This window comes from Delphinapterus leucas, chromosome 2, assembly GCF_059928025.1.
Source record: "Delphinapterus leucas isolate spDelLeu-1000000601 "Yukka" chromosome 2, BTC_Dleu_Yukka2, whole genome shotgun sequence".
In the NCBI taxonomy this organism is placed as follows: domain Eukaryota; kingdom Metazoa; phylum Chordata; class Mammalia; order Artiodactyla; family Monodontidae; genus Delphinapterus; species Delphinapterus leucas.
In genome coordinates, this window is record NC_143130.1 from 12,226,369 (window position 1) to 12,251,236 (window position 24,868).

The 24,868-nt window shown below is 44.4% G+C and overlaps 1 protein-coding gene across 1 annotated transcript in view; it reads left to right on the plus strand.

Moving 5' to 3' along the window:
* Window positions 1–52: 52 nt before the first annotated feature.
* The window catches only part of C2H10orf67 (chromosome 2 C10orf67 homolog), a 119,211-nt gene continuing 94,395 nt past the window's right edge, over window positions 53–24,868 (plus strand). Inside the window, exons 1-2 of the mRNA XM_089906421.1 lie at window positions 53–673; window positions 24,593–24,713. Of these exons, the coding sequence (XP_089762547.1) occupies window positions 510–673; window positions 24,593–24,713 (285 nt within the window). The 5' untranslated portion in view covers window positions 53–509. The remainder of the gene's footprint in view (window positions 674–24,592; window positions 24,714–24,868) is intronic.

Below are 24,868 nucleotides of genomic sequence, written 5' to 3' on the forward strand. Positions count from 1 at the left end.
CAGGCTGCCTGCTTCCCTCTTATTATGGGATTGCTCTGAGAGCCCAAGGCTCATTATGCAAAGGGCATCGTTATTAGATGGGTGCACTATTTTTCATCCTCCCGGAAGATGACCTTTAGCATAGGGAGGAAGGTCAGGAAAGCGAGGGCCGTCGAGCTTCCGTCTAATGTCGCGAGGAGAGGGGTGCTGACGTAGGAAAGCAGTTCAGGCATCCAGGCCCCCAAGTGCGCGGGCCTCGCAGGAGGCTGAGCTCAGAGCTTTAGCACAGGAGAAGGCGCGGAAGAGCTCGGGGCGTGGTTGGCTGCCGCAGGGTTATCTACAGGAGTCCAGCTCCCCTGGGGACATGTCAGCAGCGGCCTGGCCCGCGCGCACCGAGAACAGGAAGCCGTGAGCCAGGCGGGCAGTGGAAGCGGCAGCGGGTCAACTCCCGGGCAGTCTCCAAGCCGCCCGTCGCGCCCGCGCCCGCGCCCCCAGGATTCCGGCGCTCTGCCGGTTCCCCGGGAGTCGCCATGGCAACGGACGCCGGGTCCTGGACTCGGCGGGAGGCGCCAGGCCCAGCTGCCACCACCGCGGCTTCGATGGAGAGCTGTGCCGACGCGCCTGAGACCGAGGAGTGCTGGAAGATCATCGAGAACCTCGAGTCCACTATTGAACAATTCCGGTTCAGCCCCAGGTGACCGGCGCGAGCTGCGGCGCCCCGGCCCGCCCTGCCTGCCCCTCCCTCAGGTCAACACGGCGCCCCGCGCTCCTTCCCGCGCTCCACCGCTCCCCGGGCTCCTGGCTCCAGGCCACAGGGCTGCTGTTTTGATTTCTAAAATGTACTACTGTACACTAAGCACGGACTCTGGAGCCAGACTGCCTGGGTTCGAATCCTAATGACACGCTACAGGGTCCAAGAGTTGGGCGAGTTAGCTAACTTCTCTGTGCCTCGTTATCTCAAAGGGGAAACAGCCGCGATGGTGATAGTGGCGCATAGTGCCTCCTTAATAGTTCATAGCGAACATCCAGTGAGTTAATCTGAGTAAGGTGTTTGGAAGAATGTCATATATATAGCGTACATAGTACCACAGAAGTGTTTGCCAATATAACTGTTACTGACCTTTTTCTATAGTTTTTCCATCTCATAATCCTTCTTTGCCCCCTCTGCTCCAGTTTTATTTGGATAATGTAGAGCTGATGTTTCTTGGGGAAAAAAAAAAAGGTACTTTTCTTGCTAAAAACCTTTTGAAATCCGTAAGTGGCCTGCACTAGGTTAGCTGCTGTGGAGGCCCTAAGACAAGGGCCTCGTGGTGCCCGGTGGGCTGGCTGAGAGGCAAGCCCCGCCCACTGAGGCCGCTCCCCAATGGGAAGAAGGGACCAAAGCCCAGTGGTGGGGACCGACGCAGTGAAATGGTGCCGCCAGACCAGCTGCCCCCGCTCAACTGTATTAAGTGGGTGCGTTTGTTAAAAGGGATCAGAACCTGGCTGATTGGTGGTTGTGAAAATACATATTGGCAGCAGCGGATGGTAAGCTCGGTGGGCACAGTGTCTCACCTGTTCTAGTGGTTGACTGAGAGGAATGACTTCCTGCCCTGGGTTCTGCAGCATTCCGTGGTGGGGAGCTTCTCCAGCAAAACGCACTGGCGGTGCTCAGCGGACAGACTGACAGTGCCAGGGCCTCGGTTAGTGCTTGTTGCGTGAACAAAGGAACCACTGATGCGCGTGTGAGTTTCTCTTCACCTGCGGTGCTGGGGGGTGGGGTGGGGTGGGAGATTGTGCTGGTTCTCAGGTGTCTGGTGTGAGCGGGAGAGGCTCAGTACTGACTGCAGTCCCGTAATGAGGGAAGAATCAGCCCATGAGGAAGCAGCAGTCCACAAACCAACATAAGCCCGTCCTTTGTGAAGTTTAGTTCTAGTCAGGAAACCAGCGATAGACAAGCAGACTCTATAATAAATAAGTTAAGTCGTGGTGAGTGCTAAGGGGGAAACAGAGCCGAAGAAATAGTGTGTGGAGTGGGGAAGGAGGTTGTAATTTTAGATACTGTGGTCAAGGAAGGCTTCTTGGAGATGACTTTGGGGGGAAGACCTGCAGGCTGGAGGGGGAACCCTCTCAGGGAACAAAGTGTTCCAGGCAAGACAGGAAGCAGAAGAGAGTGGGCGTGGGTGTCACCAGGAGGCTGGAGCAGTGGGGGGAGGAGAGAGCAGTGGAGATGAGGTCAGAGGTAAGGGGATGGTGCCGGATGGCCTGGGACCTAGATCCTTGTAAGGACTTCAGCATTGACCTTGAATGAGGTGGTCAGATGTGTTTTTTCAACACCGCCAAGCAATTCTCCAATTCTCAGCAGACACTGACTGGGTGTGTCCTGTAGTTTGCTTATTTATATATTTTTAATTGAAGTATAGTTGCTGTACAATATTATGTAAGTTACAGGTGTATAATATAGTGATTCACAATTTTTAAATGTTATACTCTTCTTACAGTTCTTATAAAATATTGGTTTTATTCCTCATGTTGTACATTATATCCTGTAGCTTACTTAATAGTTTGTACCTCTTAATCCCCTACGCCTGTGTTGCCCCTCCCTCTTTCCCTCTCCCTACTGGTAGCCACTATTTTGTTCTTGTGTCCTGTAGTTTAACTGGAGATAGTGTCAGATTCCATAGGTTAAGGGCTCAGTCCCACAAGACTGCCCCTGTCCTCCCTCTTCAGAGGCCAATTGCAAGTCCAGGTTGTCACCTGTGCTTCTGACAACCAGCTATAACTCAGAGGTTCCTCAAGTTCAGTTGATTTGCTAGAGTGGCTCACAGGACTCAAGAATCCAGTTTACCTACTCGGTGACTGGTTTATTACAAAGAATATTAAAGGATATGAATGAAGAGCCAGAGGAAGAGATACATAGGGCGAGGTCTGGAAGGGTCTGGAGCACAAGAGCTTCTGTCCCCGTGGAGTTTGGGGTGCGCCACCCTCCTGGCACATGAGTTCATTCTTGTTCACCAACCTGGAAGCTCTCTGAACCCTGTAATTCAGGGATGTTTATGAAGGCTTCACTGCATGGGCAGAATTGATGGAATCATTGACTTTTTGTGATTGATTCAACCTCCAGCCCTCTCCAGAGGAATTGGGGGGTGGGGTGGAAAGTTCTAACCCTCTCATCATGGTTGGTTCCCCTGGCAACCACCCCCATCCTTAGGGGCTTTTCAAAAGTCACCTCATTCACATAAAATCAGGTGTGGTTGAAAGGGGCTTCTCACGAATAGCCAAAGACACCCCGTTCACCTTTTTCCACTATTTCAGAAACTGAGGACAGAAGACCAAATATTATCAGTATAACAAAAGATTCTCTCATTGTGCTTGTCGCTTAGGAAATTCCAAGGGTTTGGGCTGCTGTGAGGCAGGAAGCACGGATGAAGACCAAAATATATATATGTTTATTATAAATCACACTGTCACTGATGGGAAGACATGAGGGGATTGGAGGAGAGGAATGACATAATCTGGTTTATCTTTCAACAAAATTACCCTGGCAATTGCTTTGATATTAGACTATAGTGAGGACAGGGGTAGAAACAGGGAAACCAGTTAAGGGACTAGGACAATATGCTTGGTGAAAAATGACCGTGGTGGTAGCAGGAGTTGGAGGTGGTGAGACGAGTCAGGTTCTAGATCTATGTTGAAGGTAGGACTGATAGGCACAGAGTGGGAGCTGGCTAACTGGAAGGATGGAGTTGCCATGAACTGGGATGGAGAAAACTAGGACACGAATAGCTTTGGGGGGAATATCATAAGCTTACTTTTGGACATAATATCTCAGATGTAACTCTTAGCCATCCATCTAGGCTGTTAAGTTGGTAGTTGGTTATGTGAGTCTTTAGAGAAGGAACAGTAATTTACCCTGTACTCTTCTGAGTTCTTGGCTGAGACAGCCCTGGTTATAAAAGATTAACAAGAGGAAAAACAAACAAGTTTATTAACATGCATGTCTCATGTATACCTAGGAGTTACCCAGGAAAAATGAGTAAAACTCCAAGATGGCCCAAGCCACCGCTTTAAATACCATCTTCAGCTGAATACAAAAGAAAGATGTAGGGTGCAGGGAGGCCAGTTATGGGAGGTTACCAAGAAGTCCAATAAAAAAGGGTAAGGTCTGTTATGCAGATTTAAAGGGGTGTCTTCTCCTTTAATAAGATTCTTTTGTGAGTTAGAGTCATCTTTCTGGTAGACACAATGGAGACACAAATGGAGAGTTCCTTTATAAATGTAAATTTCTCTTACAAAGGGGTAACTTCTACTCTGTTTCCAGGGCTTCACCTGTGTCTGCAGTTCCTCAGAAATAATTAGCTCAAAATAATCCTTATGCTAAAGGGGCAAATTTCGGGGTGCCATATTCTGCTACCTTTAAAGCCTAAAGTTCAGAAGAGAGGCCCAGGATGGCTGTACCATTGTGGGGGTAATTGGCACAAAGATGGATCTAGAGCTGGGAAACTTGGTCAGATCACCCAGGCAGTGAGTGAAAAGAAGTGTGTGAGCCTTGGGGCACATCAAAGTTGTGTGCTCTTTGAAGAGGAAAAAGGTGGAAGCAATATTTTCCTTAGTTAAAATTGAGCAGTACACCGTAGTGAAAGTTTGGTGCACTTAATGCCACTTTCTTTGACTAATTCATTAATGAGCATTTGTTAGGATAGATTATTCTAGGATTTAGTGAGACGTGTCATTGCGTTCTATTAATAAATACTCATGGATCTATTTTCTATAAGTTAACATGTTAATTTTGTATCTAATTTGTTTGAAAAAACCCCTGTAATTGCTATTTTTCCAAGACTGTATTTTATGCATAATAACTAAGCTATTATTCAGAAATCAAATTGTTAAACCTGTAAATAAGGACTGTGTAGGAACCACTTAGTTTGTTGTGATGTTGGTTTCCATTCTAGGCAGAGGGGTTGTTATCTAAAATTAGACACATTTGGAATTTGATGGGAAGCTGAAGAATGAACTTTCATGTTGCACTTAGATTCTGAATGAGCCAGAACTTTCTAAATTAGTCATTCAAAAAGTGATGACCAGTTAGGGATAGTAGAGCCATAGGCCTGTTCTCACCAGGGATGGAGAGTAAGAAGCTGTCACTTCAGGCTTGTGGTTTTTTTGGTTTTTGTTGGCCATGCCATGTGGCTTGCGGGATCATAGTTCCCCAACCGGGGATTGAACCAGCACCCTCGGCAGTGAGAGCGTGGGATCCTAACCACTGGACCACCAGGGAATTCCCAGGCTTGTGATTTTCAGATTAACCTTCGCAACTTGAAGGTTCGTATTAGGGGACTTACTGTACTTACAATCTTTGAGCCTCAGCTTCCATATCTTCAGAACAAGAAAGGTAGATAACCTGAGAAGAAAGTGTGTGTGTATTAAGACGTATATCTTGACTAATCACATAGGACAAGTTAAGCGTTCAGTTGTTTTTTTTTTTTGTTTTTGGCTGCGTTGGGTCTTTGCTGCTGCGTGAGGGCTTGCTCTAGCTGCGGCCAGCGGGGGCTACTCTTCGTTGCGGTGCCTGGGCTTCTCATTGCGGTGGCTTCTCTTGTTGCAGAGCACGGGCTTGAGGCGTGCGGCTTCAGTAGTTGCAGCACGCGGGCTCAGTAGTTGTGGCTCGCAGGCTTAGTTGCTCCGCAGCACGTGGGGGATCTTCTGGGACCAGGGCTCGAAACCATGTCCCCTGCATTGGCAGGCGGATTCTTAACCACTGCACCACCAGGGAAGTCCGCATTCAATTGTTAAAAAACAAAATTCAACCCAGTAGATTTGAAGATCTAATTGGTTTAATTAGATGATTCATGAATTGGGCAGCATTCTGTCTAGCAATTAGAAGGGTGCTCCAAGGGGGTTGTACAAGATGGGAGGTTTCTATAGGAAAAAGAGCTATTAGTGAAAGAGAAGAAAGCATTGCTTTTAGGCTAGGGCTTATCTTTTTGGGGAAAGGGAAAGGCAGGGGTTTTATCATGCAGATTGCCTCTTCTTCCTCTGGGGGCGGAATGGAGAGCCCCCCACACCCCCGTGACAGATTATCTTCTTGGTGCTGACCAGAAAATTCCAGACTGGTTGATTAGGAGTACATTTCTGGGGAAGGTTGAAACTGCAATTAAGTCAAGTATTAAGTCTAGATTTGGTATCATGGGCTTTGGAACGAGTAGTGCCATTTTGAGCCTGTGGTTTTCTCTTTAACACAGTAAATAGGCACTAATATTATTTCTAGACACCCTGGAGGAGGTATCTATAAAATTCTTGAACCTGGTTTTAAAATATCATACTGTATTACTATAATATTATGGCATCAGACGGAATAGCTGAAAACATTATTCCAAGCTTCTAAATCATATCCTGAAGATATATGTATTTGGGGTGGGTTTTTTTTTTGCACCTCTATTTTTTTTTTCTAGTTTGGAGATATAATTGACATGTAACATTATATATTTATCATAAAACCTACTCACATTCATAATTTACCACCTACCACAGATCTTTTGCTTAAAGTGGGAAGAAAGGAAAGAACATATGTGGTCAAGCTTATTGAAAAATGCAGCTGAGTAGTAAAAAGGAGCCGCTTGGTGCTGGAAAGGGTAGATTGCATTTCCAGGCTGGAAGGGTGAGTCACTGAATTCTGTTAAATGGGAGGCGTTGCAGAATATAAAGAAACAGGTTAAGTTTAGGTTGTTGTTTGTATTTATTGTATTGATGTAGCATGCAGAGTCCAAACAGGAGGCAGAAACCTCACCAGTATTTGAACAGGGAACAAACATTTCCCGTTTCTTATTAAATATTAAAGAGGATTTTTAACTAGTAAAAGGTGGTAAAGGTGATAAAAGACCCTAAGCAGCATTGTCGTAGCGAATGCAAATGCAGCTGTGACCCCAAGGGCAGAGGAGGCGTAAGCACAGAAGGGACTAAGATTTAGCAGGCCCCCACCCCACCAAATGCTGAGATTAAGACCTCTTGGGAGAGGATGCGGCTGGTGGTAGAGACACCTGCCAGAGGGTGCTGCCCAGAGTGTTACAGAGTCCAAGTTCGCTCTGCTCGCCGTACCACAGGCAAGTAAATCGGGAGACAAGGTGTTGAGGCAAGGAACATGATTTTATTCGGAAAGCCGCAGACGGAAAAGATGGGAGACTAATATCTCCAAAAAAACCCATCTTATCGGGGTTTGGATGCCAGTTTCTTTGATGGAACAGAGAGGGGGAGGGGGTGAGGAAGTAAAGTTAAAAGGCCATAAGTCTTGCAAATATCTCCTGGAATGGCCAGCCTCAGGGAGGGGATGTGTTAATTTCTTCTTTCTTGCAGCCATTCACAAGTGGACAGGGTCAGGATGTTTCCCTGAACAAAGGCACTTTTGTTTAACATTCAGGCAGAGGGGCAGGGTTCCCCAAGGCAGGCCATTATGTATAGAGAGTATCCTTTTAGTGAACAAAAGCAACGGGAAGCAAAGGTTAAAATAAAAGAAACAGATCCAACATGGAGTCTGATTTAGCTCCTCCTGGTAACAAGAGCTGGTCCATGTGTTACCAAGGTCCGGCTGCTCGCCGCTGGAAAGCCAATTGTCGAGAGACAAGGGTCGGTAGGAAAGGAAAGGTTGCTTTATTTCGGAGGCCCGCAACTGGAGGCGGGGAGGGCGGACGCCTGTTCAAAGGCCGACTCCCATCCGACTCCGACAATCAGGAAGCAAGAGCCTTTATAGACAGAGCAAGGCGGCTACCTGCAGAAACACCGCAGTCAGCTCTGACAGTCATCTTGAAATTGGTCATCACTGGTCTGACCTGCGTCATCTCGATTGTTTTAGGTACAGTTAATCTTCAGTTCCAGGGTCGGTTTGTTTCCATTTCTTTGAGGCCAATTCTTGGAATTGTGGCAGCTTATGTCATGGCTACAGCCTGGTCCTCACGTAGTTAACTTCTTCCACCTGGTGAGGGTTTCAGTATCTGTAAGACAGCTCACAGGATATGGCTCAGAATATTACCTATAGCCCTTAAGGGGGAACTAAAGGTCCTTGACTTTGCTTACTGACTAAACTATTATTATTTGGTCTCCTTTGACTGTTTCCTCTGTTTCTGCATTTTCTCTCTTCTCTGATTAAACTTATTCTTTGGCTAAAGTTTTTCCACAGACAAAATGCAGCCTGAGGACATGGGGGGAAAGCACCATAGGGTCCTTCTCCGTTTCACATGGGCATGGCTTGTTGAGTGGCCAAGGAACTTGGTGAAAGATACACGCAAGCCAAGGTTCTATACATAGCTGGGAGATCCGTATCGTCATTCTTGAAGGTCCTGAGTCCTCAAAAGTCCTGTCTGATTTTGGGGGGTTGCTGTATTTTTCCATTAATCTTTGCTGTTGGACATGGAAATGCTGAGTTACTCCAGAGAAACTCCTGGGTTCCAGACATAGTTCTTGACTCCACTGTGTACCAACAGCCTGTTTTCCTCTTGATAATCCGAATTAATCATTTCAACCAGTAGAGTGCCCCCTTTCTCTGCCTTTGGTTTAGTGGTGTAAGGATCGCACAGTGTGGCCAGGTACCAGTTCAATTCACTCTCATCTCATTCAGTGGAAACATTGTTGTGCTTCCTGGTAGAAGCATTCTCCCCTTGGGAACTAAGACCTCAAGCCAGCAGATCATGAAGTTGCTGGGACAGGAAAGCAGTGATTTTAGGGGTGGATTATTCGGTGTAAGAGTGAGAGGATCCTCTTCCCCTTTTACCCCTCAATTTCTGGACCTGTGGCTGTGGGAGAGATGGCGTCTTGTACTGATTCAAAGTGTAGAGGAAGAAAAGTAATTTTGTTGCAGGAAGGGGCACCCCTTCCAGGGCCCGAGGGTGGGCTCTTGTCTAACACTAAGAAATAAATTGTCTGAGGAGACACACGTGTTGGCAAAGCAAGAGACTTTATTGGGAAGGGGTGACTGGGTGGAGAGCAGCAGGGTGAGGGAACACAGGAGAGCTGCTCTGCCATGTGGCTTGCAGTATCGGGTTCTACGTTAATGGGGTTAGTTTCCGGGCTGTCTCTGGCCAGTCATTCTGACTCAGGGTCCTTCCTGGTGGTGCACTCATTGCTCAGCCAAGACGGATTCCAGCGAGAAGGATTCTGGGAGGTTGGTAGGACATATAGGCTTAGCATCTCCTCTCTCCTTTTGACCTTTCCCGAATTCTTCCGGGTGGTGGTAGCTTGTTAGTTCCACGTTCCTTACCAGGACCTCCTGTTGTCAAGAAACTCATGAAAGTGGCTACTATCTTGTCTGGCCAGGGTGGGCGGTTTCAGTCAGTGGTTTCCCTAATAATTTTCCTTCTACCCTTTCTATGTTATTGGCTGAGAGCACCCCCCCGACCCCACCCTGTAAAAAAAGACAGATTAACTGGAGAAAAAAAAAATACCACCAACAGAAGTTTAATAACATGTATACCTCCTATATTCAAGAGAGATACCCAGGAAAACTGAATAACTCCCTGAAATGGCCCATGCCACCACCTTAAGTATCATCTCCAGCTAAACACAAAAGAAGATGTTGAGGGTGAGGATGGAGCCAGTTACGGGAGGTTCTGAGGAAAAGCACGGCAAACAAGGGGATGGTTGTTATGCAGCTTTAAGTCCATGTCCTTCTACACTGATAAGAGTTTCTAGAGATTTAGTCATTCTCTTCTTCCCGGTACAGCCAGGAAGACAAGCTTACAACAGAGATTTTCCTTACAAATGTAAATGTCTCTTACAAAAGGGCAACTTTTATTCTGTTTTCAGAGCTTCTCCCGTGTGTGTAGTTTCTTTTTTTTTAATATTTTACCATTTTATTTATTTAATAAATTTATTTATTTATTTATGACTGCGTTGGGTCCTCGTTGCTGCGCACGGGCTTTCTCTAGTTGTGGTGAGCGGGGGCTACTCTTTGTTGCGGTGCCCGGGCTTCTCATTGCAGTGGCTTCTCTTGCTGCGGAGCACAGGCAGGCACGCAGGCTTCAGTAATTGTGGCACGTGGGCTCAGTAGTTGTGGCTCACGGGCTCTAGAGCGCAGGCTCAGTAGTTGTGGCAACACAGTAGTAGTTGCTCTGCGGCTTGTGGGATCTTCCCGGACCAGGGCTAGAACCCATGTCCCCTGCATTGGCAGGAGGATTCTTAACAACTGCGACACCAGGGAAGTCCTGTAGTTTCTTTAAAATAACTAGCTCAAGATAATCCTTATGTCAAAGAGGCATATTTTGGGGTGGCAAATTCTGCTCCCCTTTGAAAGCATGTACTACATCCTATAAGACAGAACCACATCCTTTCGTGGATTTGTCTCTCAAATGCCATGACTGAGTCTTCAGTAAGCCATTCTACCTTTCCACTAGGTCAGCTCTACTGGGTATGGGATATATGATAATACTGTTACCCCAAAACTGGGTTCACCTCTTGGTGGGTGTTGAGCCAAAAGACACAACCAAGCCGAAGATTGGGAGAAGGAAGGACTTATTACTTGCAGCAAGTAAGGAGAACACCAGGGATCTTTCCCAAAGCAATGTCTCCCCAAACAGCAAGATTGGGGAAGTTTTAAGGTAAGGGTTCATGCATATTCATGAAGGGATGTGGGTAGAGGAGAATTCAGCATAGAATTAGGGCAGAAGTTGACAGAGTCCAAGCTTTAGTTGATTGAAGTCAAGAGGGTCAACATCATCATTCCATCCTCCACCTGGCTGGAGGCCTTAGTTCCTGCAGAACTCAAAGATATATTATTATGTATGTCTCTTGAGGAGGAACTAGGACCCTGTTTTATCACTGACCTATTGTTTCTTTTTTTTTTTTTACATCTTTATTGGAGTATAATTGCTTTACAATGGTGTGTTAGTTTCTGCTATATAACAAAGTGAATCAGAATCTTTAGGATTCTCTATGTACAGTATCATGTCATCTGCAAAACAGTGACAGCTTTACTTCTTCTTTTCCGATTTGGATTCCTTTTATTTCCTTTTCTTCTCTGATTGCTGTGGCTAAAACTTCCAAAACTATGTTGAATAAGAGTGGTGAGAGTGGGCAACCTTATCTTGTTCCTGATCTTAGTGCAAATGCTTTCAGCTTTTCACCATTGAGGACGATGTTGGCTGTGGGTTTGTCGTATATGGCCTTTATTATGTTGAGGAAAGTTCCCTCTATGCCTACTTTCTGCAGGGTTTTTATTACAAATGGGTGTTGAATTTTGTCGAAAGCTTTCTCTGCATCTATTGACATGATCATATGGTTTTTCTCCTTCAATTTGTTAATATGGTGTATCACGTTGATTGATTTGCGTATATTGAAGAATCCTTGCATTCCTGGAATAAACCCCACTTGATCATGGTGTATGATCCTTTTATTGTGCTGTTGGATTGTTTGCTAGTATTTCGTTGAGGATTTTTGCATCTATGTTCATCAGTGATATGGGCCTGTAGTTTTCTTTCTTTGTGACATCCTTGTCTGGTTTTGGTATCAGGGTGATGGTGGCCTCGTAGAATGAGTTTGGTAGTGTTCCTCCCTCTGCTATATTTTGGAAGAGTTTGAGAAGGATAGGTGTTAGCTCTTCTCTAAATGTTTGATAGAATTCGCCTGTGAAGCCATCTGCTACTGAGCTTTTGTTTGTTGGAAGATTTTTAATCACAGTTTCAATTTCAGTGCTTGTGATTGGTCTGTTCATATTTTCTATTTCTTCCTGATTCAGTCTTGGCAGGCTGTGCATTTCCAAGAATTTGTCCATTTCTTCCAGGTTGTCCATTTAATTGGCATAGAGTTGCTTGTAGTAATCTCTCATGATCTTTTGTGTTTCTGCAGTGTCAGTTGTTACTTCTCCTTTTTCATTTCTAATTCTATTGATTTGAGTCTTCTCCCTTTTTTTCTTGATGAGTCTGGCTAATGGTTTATCAATTTTGTTTATCTTCTCAAAGAACCAGCTTTTAGTTTTATTGATCTTTGCTATCGTTTCCTTCATTTCTTTTTCATTTATTTCTGATCTGAGTTTTATGATTTCTTTTCTTCTGCTAACTTTGGGGTATTCTGTTCTTCTTTCTCTAATTGTTTTAGGTGCAAGGTTAGGTTGTTTATTCAAGATGTTTCCTGTTTCTTAAGGTAGTATTGTATTCTTATAAACTTCCCTCTTAGAACTGCTTTTGCTGCATCCCATAGGTTTTGGGTTGTCGTGTCTCCATTGTCATTTGTTTCTAGGTATTTTTTTATTTCCTCTTTGATTTCTTCAGTGATCACTTCGTTATTAAGTAGTGTATTGTTTAGCCTCCATGTGTCTGTAGTTTTTACAGATCTTTTCCTGTAATTGATATCTAGTCTCATAGCATTGTGGTTGGAAAAGATACTTGATACAATTTCAATTTTCTTAAATTTACCAAGGTTGGATTTGTGACCCAAGATATGATCTATCCTGGAGAATGTTCCATGAGCACTTGAGAAAAATGTTTATTGTTGTTTTTGGATGGAATGTCCTATAAATATCAATTAAGTCCATCTTGTTTAATGTATCATTTAAAGCTTGTGTTTCCTTATTTATTTTCATTTTGGATGATCTGTCCATTGGTGAAAGTGGGGTGTTGAAGTCCCCTACGATGACTGTGTTACTGTCGATTTTCCCTTTTATGCCTGTTAGTATTTGCCTTATGTATTGAGGTGCTCCTATGTTGGGTGCATAAATATTTACAATTGTTATATCTTCTTCTTGGATCGATCCCTTGATCATTATGTAATGTCCTTCTTTGTCTCTTCTAATAGTCTTTATTTTAAAGTCTATTTTGTCTGATATGAGAATTGCTACTCCAGCTTTCTTTTGGTTTCCATTTGCATGGAATATCTTTTTCCATCCCCTTACTGTCAGTCTGTATGTGTCTCTAGGTCTGAAATGGGTCTCTTGTAGACAGCATATATATGAGTCTTGTTTTTGTATCCATTCAGCCAATCTGTGTCTTTTGGTGGGAGCATTTAGTCTATTTACATTTAAGGTAATTATTGATATGTATGTTCCTATTCCCATTTTCTTAATTGTTTTGGGTTCGTTATTGTAGGTCTTTTCCTTCTCTTGTGTTTCTTGCCTAGAGAAGTTCCTTTAGCATTTGTTGTAAAGCTGGTTTGGTGGTGCTGAACTCTCTCAGCTTTTGCTTGTCAGTAAAGGTTTTAATTTCTCCATCAATTCTGAATGAGATCCTTGCTGGGTAGAGTAATCTTGGTTGCAGGTTTTTCTCCTTCATCACTTTAAATATGTCCTGCCACTCCCTTCTGGCTTGCAGAGTTTCTGCTGAAAGATCAGCTGTTAACCTTATGGGGATTCCCTTGTGTGTTATTTGTTGTTTTTCCCTTGCTGCTTTTAATATGTTTTCTTTGTATTTAATTTTTGACAGTTTGATTAATATGTGTCTTGGCGTATTTCTCCTTGGATTTATCCTGCATGGGACTCTCTGTGCTTCCTGGACTTGATTAACTATTTCCTTTCCCATATTAGGGAAGTTTTCAGCTATAATCTCTTCAAATATTTTCTCAGTCCCTTTCTTTTTCTCTTCTTCTTCTGGAACCCCTATAATTCGAATGTTGGTGCGTTTAATGTTGTTCCAGAGGTCTCTGAGACTATCCTCAGTTCTTTTCATTCTTTTTTCTTTATTCTGCTCTGCAGTAGTTATTTCCACTATTTTATCTTCCAGGTCACTTATCCGTTCTTCTGCCTCAGTTATTCTGCTATTGATCCCATCTAGAGTATTTTTAATTTCATTTATTGTGTTGTTCATCGTTGCTTATTTCATCTTTCATTCTTCTAGGTCCTTGTTAAATATTTCTTGCATTTTGTCTATTCTATTTCCAAGATTTTGGATCATCTTTACTGTCATTCTGAATTCTTTTTCAGGTAGATTGCCTATTTCCTCTTCATTTGTTAGGTCTGGTGGGGTTTTATCTTGCTCCTTCATCTGCTGTGTGTTTTTCTGTCTTCTCATTTTGCTTATCTTACTGTGTTTGGGGTCTCCTTTTGGCAGGCTGCAGTTCGTAGTTCCCGTTGTTTTTGGTGTCTGTCCCCAGTGGCTAAAGTTGGTTCAGTGGGTTGTGTAGGCTTCCTTGTGGAGGGGACTAGTGCCTGTGTTCTGGTGGATGAGGCTGGATCTTGTCTTTCTGGTGGGCAGGTCCATGTCTGGTGGTGTGTTTTGGGGTGCCTGTGGACTTACTATGATTTTAGGCAGCCTCTCTGCTAATGGGTGGGGTTGTGTTCCTGCCTTGCTAGTTGTTTGGCATAGGGTGTCCAGCACTGTAGCTTGCTGGTCGTTGAGTGAAGCTGGGTGCTGGTGTTGAGATGGAGATCTCTGGGAGATTTTCGCCGTTTGATATTATGTGGAGCTGGGAGGTCTCTTGTGGACCAGTGTCCTGAAGTTGGCTCTCCCACCTCAGAGACACAGCACTGACTCCTGGCTGCAGCACCAAGATCCTTTCATCCACACGGCTCAGAATAAAAGGGAGAAAGAGAAGAAAGGAAGAAAGAAAGAAAGAAAGAAAGAAAGAAGAGGGGGAGGGAGGGAGGAAGGAAGGAAAGGAGGAAGGGAGGGAGAAAGAAAGAAAGAAAGAAAGAGGAGGGGGAGGGAGGGAGGAAGGAGGAAGGAAGGAAAGGAGGAAGGGAGGGAGGGAGGAGGGAAGGAAGGAAAGAAAGAAGCTAAAGTAAAATAAAGTTATTAAAATAAAAAGTAATTATTAAGAAAAAAAATTTTTTTAAGGAAAAAAAAAACGGACGGATAGAACCCTAGGACAAATGGTGGAAGCAAAGCTATACAGACAAAATCTCACACAGAAGCACACACATACACACTCACAAAAAGAGGAAAAGGGGAAAAAAATCATAAATCTTGCTCTCAAAGTCCACCTCCTCAATTTGGGATGATTCGTTGTCTATTCATGTATTCCACAGATGCAGGGTATATCAAGTTGATTGTGGAGCTTTAATCCGCTGCTTCTGAGGCTGCTGGGAGAGATTTCCCTTTCTCTTCTTTGTTCTCACAGCTCCCGGGGCTCAGCTTTGGATTTGGCCCCGCCTCTGCGTGTAGGTCGCGGAGGGCGTCTGTTCTTCGCTCAGGCAGGACGGGGTTAAAGGAGCCGCTGATTGGGGGCTCTGGCTCACTCAGGCCGGGGGGGAGGGAGGGGCACGCAGTGCGGGGCGGGCCTGCGGCGGCAGAGGCCGGCGTGACGTTGCACCAGCCTGAGGCGCGCCTTGCGTTCTAATGGGTGAGTTGTCCCTGGATCCAGGGACCCTGGCAGTGGCGGGCTGCACAGGCTCCCCGGAAGGGGGGTGTGGAGAGTGACCTGTGCTCGCACACAGGCTTCTTGGTGGCGGCAGCAGCAGCCTTAGTGTCTCCTGCCCGTCTCTGGGGTTCGCGCTTTTAGCCGTGGCTCGCGCCTGTCTGTGGAGCTCCTTTAAGCAGCGCTCTTAATCCCCTCTCCTCGCGCACCAGGAAACAAAGAGGGAAGAAAAAGTCTCTTGCCTCTTCGGCAGCTCCAGACTTTTCCCCGGACTCCCTCCTGGCTAGCCGTGGCGCACCAGCCCCTTCAGGCTGTGTTCCCGCCGCCAAGCCCAGTACTCTCCTGGAGCTCCGACTGAAGCCCAAGCCTCAGCTCGCAGCCCCGCCCGCCGTGGCGGGTGAGCAGACAAGCCTCTCGGGCTGGTGAGTGCCGGTCGGCACCGATCCTCTGTGCGGGAATCTCCCCGCTTTGCCCTCCGCACCCCTGTTGCTGCGCTCTCCTCCGCGGCCCCGTAGCCCCCCCCCCCCCGCCACCCGCAGTCTCTGCCCGCGAAGGGGCTTCCTAGTGTGGGGACACTTTTCCTCCTTCACAGCTCCCTCCCACTGGTGCAGGTCCCGTCCCTATCCTTTTGTCTCTGTTTATTCTTTTTTCTTTTGCCCTACCCAGGTACGTGGGGAGTTTCTTGCCTTTTGGGAGGTCTGAGGTCTTCTGCCAGCATTCAGTAGGTGTTCTGTAGGAGTTGTTCCACGTGTAGATGTATTTCTGGTGTATCTGTGGGGAGGAAGGTGATCTCCGCATCTTAATCTTTCGCCATCTTCCCTACGATCCTGACCTATTGTTTCTTGACTGCATTTCCTTTGTTCTTGCATTTCCCTCACTTCTGGTAAGGTCATTAATTATGGAGACCTGTTCAAGGGAAAGCATTGTGGCCAGGCTTAGATGACAAAATGGCTTAGGCCAAAAAAGCCTTCTCTTATGTCACGAAAGCCATGCCTGGCTCTCTTTCTTCATGAACCCTCCTACCTTATCTGCTTATAAGACCAGTCAGTTCCATGGGCATGAGTCCGTTGCTGTACTTCTTTTGCTGTGAAATAGAGTACCTTGATTAGAAGTGATGCCATGCCCAATGTCATGATGGTGGGTAAGGCCTTCTGTGAATCAGTGGATGGTGGTTCTGATCTCAGGTGGCCTCGGCCTGCAGTGGCATGAAGCAGGATTTTGGTTCCCCGCCGAAGATTGAAGTCAGGCCTCTGAAGTGAGAGCCCCAAATCCTAGCCACTAGACCACCAGGGAACAGTGGCCAGTGACAAGGCCCTGGCTTGTACGGCTTTGCAGAAAGTGAATTTCCACAAAGAAATGGGAAGTAGTGAAACAAAATGTTTATTAGGAGGAAAAAGAGTACGTGTGGATAGACACATAGGCGGCCTCAGAGAGAGAGAGTCGTGCCCTCGTGGTAGTTTGAATCACTTATGGGGCATTTCTTCCGGGTTTCCTTTGGCCAATCAACTTGCTTTGCGTGGTTCTGAGTCCGTATTTGTTTTATCTCAGGGTCCTCCCCTGTGTGCGTGCATCTCTTAGCCAAGATGGATTCTAGTGAAGAGGCCTGTGGGTAGGTTGACGTCACTCCCTTTTGACCTCCAAGGAGCCTTTCTCCTCTTGTATAGTCGGGAGGGTCTCCTTGACCTCAAGAATGAGAAATATATGGCCTCTTATCTGGGCAGGGCTCAGTTCCTCCTCGTCAACTTGGAGTATCTGTCCACAGGGGACAAACCCCAGCTGCCCAGCCTGGGGCCCATCTGTCTCCTCCCTCAGTTCTGGTAGATGGCGTCATGGTCAGCGAATGCAAATCCATATCCAGTATATGTCTATCCCAATGAGGATGATGGGAGAGGTTCAGTGTTATCAACCTGCCACCAGGCGGCTGGCTATCCTCACTAGTAAATATGGCCATATTAGGGGCTCTCTACGTGGGCTGATAGGCCCTCAGGGCTTGCAGCAGTCAGGCCAGCCTTGGTAAGGAAAAGTCCATTTTTTTGAACTCCATCTCTGCCACCATGGCCATTTTGTTGAAGGGCGATTGAGTGAGAACTGGGGTGGCTGTGGAAACTGACTGATATCCGCAGGGTGTGTCTTGTTGCCTACCTGATTACTGAGCACTTTTTCTGCAGTGGATCATATGTGAGCATTCACATGGGGCACAACATTTTTACAGCCCGTACCCATTCTTAAAGCCTCATCCATGGTACTCTCCCTTAGACTTGCTTGTCACCAGTCTCTCAATCTTGTTCCTTCCAAGTTCCTGACCATCCAGTTAAGCCTTTAGCAACTACCCATAAATTAATACAGACATGTGGTTCTGGCCATTTCTCATCCAGAAAAGTAGTAAACTAAATGTACTACTTCAGGTTCTGTTCAGTGGGAGGATTTTTCTTCATGACTATTCTTCAGGGTCACCTCCAAGTGAGGCTGTAAGATGGCAGGTATCCACCTTCTGGTGGCAGCTCCATCGTTAACCAGGCTTGAGTTTTTTCTTCCTCAGCTCATCATCCACAACTTCCCATGAGGCCATAGCTGTGGATTGAGGGGGAAGAGGCACAGGGCCACTTACTCCTATAAATTGCTTTCCTTCTGCCTGAGTCTGGTGTCTTATACGCCACTCCCACCTGATGAGAGATCGAAGCTGCACTTGCCCAACTTCATGGTTTGGCGGTTCAGGTAAAACCCAGCTTGTCCTGGGAAACCCAGGCCATAAGTTCACCTGGTGACTCATGGTTAGGCATTCAGTCTCTTCCAAGGCTCAGAAGCAAGCTAGAGGCTCTTTTCTCAGAAGGATGATAGTCGTCTACACAAGACGGCATAAGATTTACTTCAAAGTCCTAGAGGCCTATGCTGCGATTTTGTGATGGGTGCTTGCCAAAGGGTCAAGCAGATCATACCTGGTTGTTCCAGACACTCTTGAGAGTCCCACTGTATCTGCTGGTTCGTGCCATCCAAGTGGAAGAGCAGCTTGCACTGCAATCTAGATTTCTCTTACTCTAGGTTCCAATAAAAGTAGGCTCCTTACTTGTGACTTGGAAAACGGGTTGAAGTAGCACACACAAATGTGGTATAGGTTGCTTCCAAATTCACATTTCATTGTTTGTTAAGGCCTGACATACTGACAGTTCTTACTGGGTGAAATTGGTAAAATTTGAGCTTGCTTGAAGGATGCACATGACTTTTTTAAAATAGTTTATTTTGAAATAATTTCAAATCTACAGAAAAGTTGTCAGAACAGAGCTAAGAACTCCCACATCCCCTTCACGTATAGATTCTTCAATTCTTAACATTTTACCATATTTGTTTTCTCTCTCCTCTTCCTCCTCTCCCCCTGTACACATTCACACACACATACAAACACTCAGACATTCATTATTATCAGTCTTTTTAGAAGCTTTTGAGAGCAAGCTATCCCTTTTAGGAAAAACACACTTGAATGCTTAGGAGTGATGGGAACCCATCACTCCTAAGCATTCAAGTGTGTTTTTCCTAAAAGGGATACTTTCCTACATGACCAACACAGCTCTCAAATCAGCAGATTGACATTGCACAGCCCTATAACAAGCCCCTTTCAAGCTGTGCCAAGTGTACCAGCGATGACTCTTTCTTTCCTTTCTGGTCCAGGATCCTATCTAGGAGTGTGTGTTGTCTTTAGCTATCCTGTCCCCTCAGACATATTCAGCAGGAAGAGTTCCTCAGCCTCTCCCTGTTGTTCATGTCCTTGACACTTTTTCAAAAAGTACAGACATTCTGTAGCATGACCAGCTCTACCTGGGTCCATCTACTGTTTCCTTAAAACCAGACTCAGGTTATGCATTCTTGGCAGGAATGCTGGAGAAATGGAGTCTTAACCACTGGACCGCCAGGGAAGTCCTAGTAGTCCTGTTCTTAATTTTTCAACAAAGTATCCTTTTCCTAATCAAACACTTCCACTGACCAGCCTTAGCCTTTAAGCTAGGCTCAGCCCTAGCTGCCATTGATAACTCCCACCTTGGTCAGTCACCTCTATGGTGGTTGCCAAATGGTGATTCTGTTTTCATCATTCTTTTCTAATACATTTACTAGAGCTTCCCATTCTCATTTATCTGTTTATTCATTCATTTATGTCAGTGTGGACTGCCGGACTCATATTTCATTAAATAGGTTGTAAGCTGATACTTTAATCATTTATTTATTTATTTAAATTATTTATTTTTGGCTGCATTGGGTCTTCATTGCTGTGCGCAGGCTTTCTCTAGTTGCGGCGAGTGGTGGCTACTCTTCGTTGCGGTGTGCGGGCTTCTCATTGTGGTGGCTTCTCTTGTTGCAGAGCACGGGCTCTAGGCGTGTGGGCTTCCGTAGCTGTGGCTTGCGGGCTCTAGAGCGCAGGCTCAGTAGTTGTGGCACATGGGCTTAGTTGCTTCAAGGCATGTGGGATCTTCCCGGACCAGGGCTCGAACCCATGTCCCCTGCATTGGCAGGCAGATTCCTAACCACTGCACCACCAGCTAATTCCCTCATCATTTATTTTGATGCTCAAATTGTCCCAGATATGGCCAGTGGGAATCTCTTCAATCTAGTTTCTGTGTCATTCTCAGGTGTCCCCATCGTTTTTTGAGTATTTCCTCACTTTCTGGAATAGCAAGATGTTCCAGGCTCATTTTCTACTTTTGTTATCCCAGCTTTGGAACCAGCCATTTTTCCAAGAAGCCCTGGTCCCTTTTAGTGCAGAATGGTATTTAAAAACCAACATCTGAGTGTTCAGTGTGTTCGTTGTTACTGGGGTGTCATTGCTTCTAGGCTCTCATATTGGACAGAACTAGAAACAAAGGTATATAAATATATGTACATATGTATGATATATGCACACATTCATATGCACATATATGTACCTATAACTGTTTATCTACGTACATAATTATAAAACCATGCCCTCATGCCAGAACTTCCAATTCCATTACATTGTCTCAAGGTATATTCTAGCCTACTCTTTTTTTAAGTTTGTAAATATCATTTTGGGGACTAAAGAATTTGACTTCTATCATCTTTAGTACATTTACACGTTTGTTCAATGCATCCAATCTCCCAACCATGTGGGCTCTCTCCTCTGCCTGCTGCCTCTGTGCTGCTGCCCCTGTTCTCCCAACTGCCCTCCATCCTTGGCTACTGGAACTGTTGGCCTTCTCCTCTGCATGGCTCCCAACCTTTTTCATCATTGAACAATTGACCCATCTCATTGGCCACCATGTTGATTCCTGTCCTCTGGGAAGGGAAGGGAAGGAAAAGGAACATGGAAAAGAAAGTGACTACGTATGGTTTTGGTAGGTAGAACTGTAGGGAAACTGTCCTAGGCTGAGGTACTGCCGAGGTACAGATGTATTTTGGGGAGTTTTAACAGGAAGATGTGTGACAGGTGAGTATGGTACATGGGGTATACTTAATGAGAGATGAGGCTTACCACTACCTCAGAATATGTAACATGTCTTTGTTTACTTGTTTACTGGTTGTCTCTCCCATTAGAATGTAAGTTCCACGAGCACAAAAACTTTGCCTTGTCCACTGCTGTTATCCTTGGTGCCCAAAATAGTGCCCGGCAAATAGTAGGTACTCAATTATTCTTGGTTAAATGCATGAAGCTCCGAAAAGTAGTTTGCCTGCATATTTTGGAGGTCAGAATAAGAAGATGGAGTTTAATTTTCGTAAGCAGGGGAAGGCTATCAAAGTCCTCCATAGTGGGGTAGTGGTACAACCTGAGTTTTAGTAAGATACCTCTAGGAACAATGGGAATGATAGATGAAAATGACAAAAGATTTGGAGACGCAGTCATTTTAGGAAATGTTTATTATCTGTATTTTGTGGGACACTTGTTCAGAACTATAATGATTTTATTTTTATTTCATGTTTTAAAACATTCCCAAATGTATCATAAAAGAATTTCATTAAAATTTCTAAAACACATATTCTAGAAAAAAATTTACCCCATGGACAGTTTGTCATCAATATTTGTCAGCTTTGAGAGGTACCAAGAATATTTTCCCTGAAATTTTATGTCATCACCACTTAAAAGTTTGTTTCTCCTATTTGTTATAAATTGCTTTAAAATACATTAAAATTTTTTTATCATAATTGATCATATGATTCATCCATTTCTATAGTTCAGTACAATATTATACATATTTAATTTTAACATAGTGATTATAATTTAGTGGTTTTCACAAGTTATTTTCAAAAATGGTTATAGATTTTTAGATAGACAAAGCCTTAAATATTGGTGATCTTTTCAGTTAATTGCTATATCTTAGTTTTTTTGTTTTTTTTAAGGAATTGAATACAACAAGCATTTATCAAGAGGATTTTATGGGTCAGGTACTTGTCAAGGACTCTGCAGTGTGTGAGATCTTACCCTCCTTACAAGCTAATATGTTTGCTTGTTACTGTTTCATGGCTGTTGGCAGAAGACATGACTCCTGGGTCAGAGACAAAGGACTGCATCATGGCAAAAGCAGTATTAGTGATTCATGTTTATTTGCATTGATTCCCCATGCCCCCTAAGTTCCATGAGGGTGTCACAAAAGACCTACCATGGATGCCTATACACAGTAATGAGTTGTATTAAAGGAGAGGATCCCTGAGCTTGGGGGGTTCACCACTTTTGCAGTAAGGAGTAGCAAGCCTGCTTCTTGGCAAGGGAAAGACATTACCTCATCCTTCAAGGTTGCTCACTGCAAACACAACTCAGGAATGGCCCAAGGAAAGAGTGATCAGGACCTTTGTATTCTTGGCATGCCCAGAAAGAACATGCAGGGATGATTGGGCCAATGGAGATTGCCTCTCCCAAAGGTACTGTGTTAGTGAGAAAAAAATAGCCTCCTAAAATGAAGTAGGCCAAATCTAAAATACAGTTTTTTGTGGGAAAACACTAGAAATTTTAATTGAAATTGAGATGTACAGCATTACGGATGCTCCCTCTGCTTTGAATAATGCTGCTGACTAGGTCTGTCATCAGTATAATATTGATGGGTGTGTGGAAGGTTAGTTGAAAATTTAGTGGGATTAGTTGAAAATCATTACAGTGTAGTGAATATCAAAATCTAAAAAAATTTAAATTTAGCCTTTCTTGGTTGAATATTGCTATGCTTTTATAGTTTTCTCTGTATATGATTTTAAAAACTGTGATATTTTCAAAACATAGTGGTGATAGCAACAACCACTGTCACAGCACCAAAAATGGATAGCATTTCGTGAAGGCTTACTGTGTGACATACACCATTCAAAGTACTTCTCAACTCACTATCCTGACAATAACTCTATGAAATAGGTACTATTTATTTTGCATAAGAGGAAACTAAGGCACAGAAAGGGTAAGTAATTTACATAATGTCACATCGAATATCAGGATGCTTTCAGCTACGGTTGACAGAAACTCTCACAAATTGTTGATTTATTATATGACATTCCAGGAAGACCAGAAGTGTGATGGGTTTCAGAGTTGAGTCAATGGCTAAACAAAGTCAGCAGTCGAAATTATTTCCATCTTTTTTTTTTTTTTTTTTTTTTTTTTTTTGCGGTACGCGGGCCTCTCACTGTTGTGGCCTCTCCCGTTGCGGAGCACATGCTCTGGACGCGCAGGCTCAGCGGCCATGGACCACGGGCCCAGCCGCTCCGCGGCATGTGGGATCACCCCAGACCGGGGCACGAACCCGCGTCCCCTGCAAAGGCAGGCGGACTCTCAACCACTGCGCCACCAGGGAAGCCCTATTTCCATCTTTTTAAAAGCTCGTCATCTATGCACTGGCTTTGCTCTCTGGCTGGCCCCTCTTGTGGTCACCAGATGACTGTGCCAGTTCCTGGCCTCATTTCCACACGTGGCAATGTCCAGAGTCATAGAGGAAGCCTCTCCCTGGTGCTTCTGTGTCAAAAGCTTTCCCACAAGCCCCCGACAGATCTTTTCTCCCGTCACACTCACCAGAACTGAGTCCCACACCCACCCCTAAGATATCTGACCAGAAGAATGGGATCACTGTGGTGGGCTGAAACCAGATGAGGGTTACCCTTGTTACTGGGAATATGATCACCCTCCCCTGAGTTCCATGGGAGATAAATCTGAGGCTCTGCCAGCGGTAAAAAGAGAGTGCTTGCCATGGGGTGCCCCCCATCACGGTCTGCCCCACCTGGTCAGCAGACAAGTGAGAGGTAGAAACACAGACACTGTCTACAGAGCCTGCACTGACAAGTCCGGGAATTCTACTTGAGCGTTCACGGCTCTCTTTTTTTACCTGACATTTTAGAAACCAATAGCTGTGGTAAGTTTGGTCAAATTGACAGAGAGAGTACATCCAGAAAACTGGCCTTCTTGTTACAGTTTGAGATGCCTGTAGTTAAAAGTCTGTAGGAGGACATTCCAAATACTTGCTCCTACTTAGATTTTTTGGGGGGAATTCTGTTTAAAATCAAATACAGTACAGTGGTGTGATTATCTTAAAGAAGAAGCTCTCAAATTCTTTGGTTTCAGGACCTCTTTACAGTCTTAAAAATTATAGGGTCCCTCAAAGAGCCTTAGTTCATGTTATATTTATTCAGAGTTACCATATTAGAAATTTTAAAGGAGAGACGTTTAAAATAATGATAAACCAATTCTGTGTTAGTATAAATAATGTATTTTGAAGAAAAACGAACTCTATTTTTCAAAACAAAAACTTTAATGAGAATAGTGTCATTGTTTTACATTTTTGCAAGTCTTCTCAATGCCTTGCTTAATGGAACATAGCTGAATTCTCCTGTCGGCTTCTGCATTCAATCTGTCATCCAGTCGCATAACCTGTAGCCTCTGGGAAACTCCACTGAACCCTTGTGAGAGAATGATAATGGAAAAGGCAAATAGAATCTTAATATTGTTAAGAAAATAATTTTGACCTGTGGATTCCCTGAAAGAGTGTCCTGGAACCTCCAGAGGTTCCTCAGACCACACTTTGAGAACCTCTATCTAAAAGTAATTTTGCTTGCTATGCCCGTGCATAATTTATAATGGCTTCAAGCAGAAGCACACATAAAACGCAAATAAGATATTAAAAGTAGGCTCATAAATTGGTCATGTCTCAGAAAATGGAAATAAGATGAGATATCAGTGGAGCAATGTGCTAGTGTCCATGGAATCTGATAATCCAGCAGAGTCCTGGGGAAAACCCCTAGTCATGAGAAGATAATTCAGTGGTTTCCTCACTTCACCAATCCTTTGAATCTGTAAAATATGATTTGCATGAAATATGCTCACTAAATATATTTTTAAGGAAATATCTACTATATAAACCACAGTTAATCTCTCCTTCCTCCCTTTTTTTTTCTTTTTCAGATTTAACATTTCAGATGATTTGAAGGTTGGCTTTTTCAGCACAGACCATGCTACTCAAACGGATTCCAGTGAGATTTTGCCATTAAAAGAGTTGAGTTCATCTACACAGAAGCTAGTGCAGGTAAATCTGGATTTATTTTGAAACTTCTGAGATAATTTGTGGGTACTATTTGCCTTTATGTCTTTCCTTGACAGAAGTGAAATGATTAGCATTTTAAAAATATAAATATCTTTTACACACTGAGTTGGATGACAGGTGTGTTTTTAAAATTATTA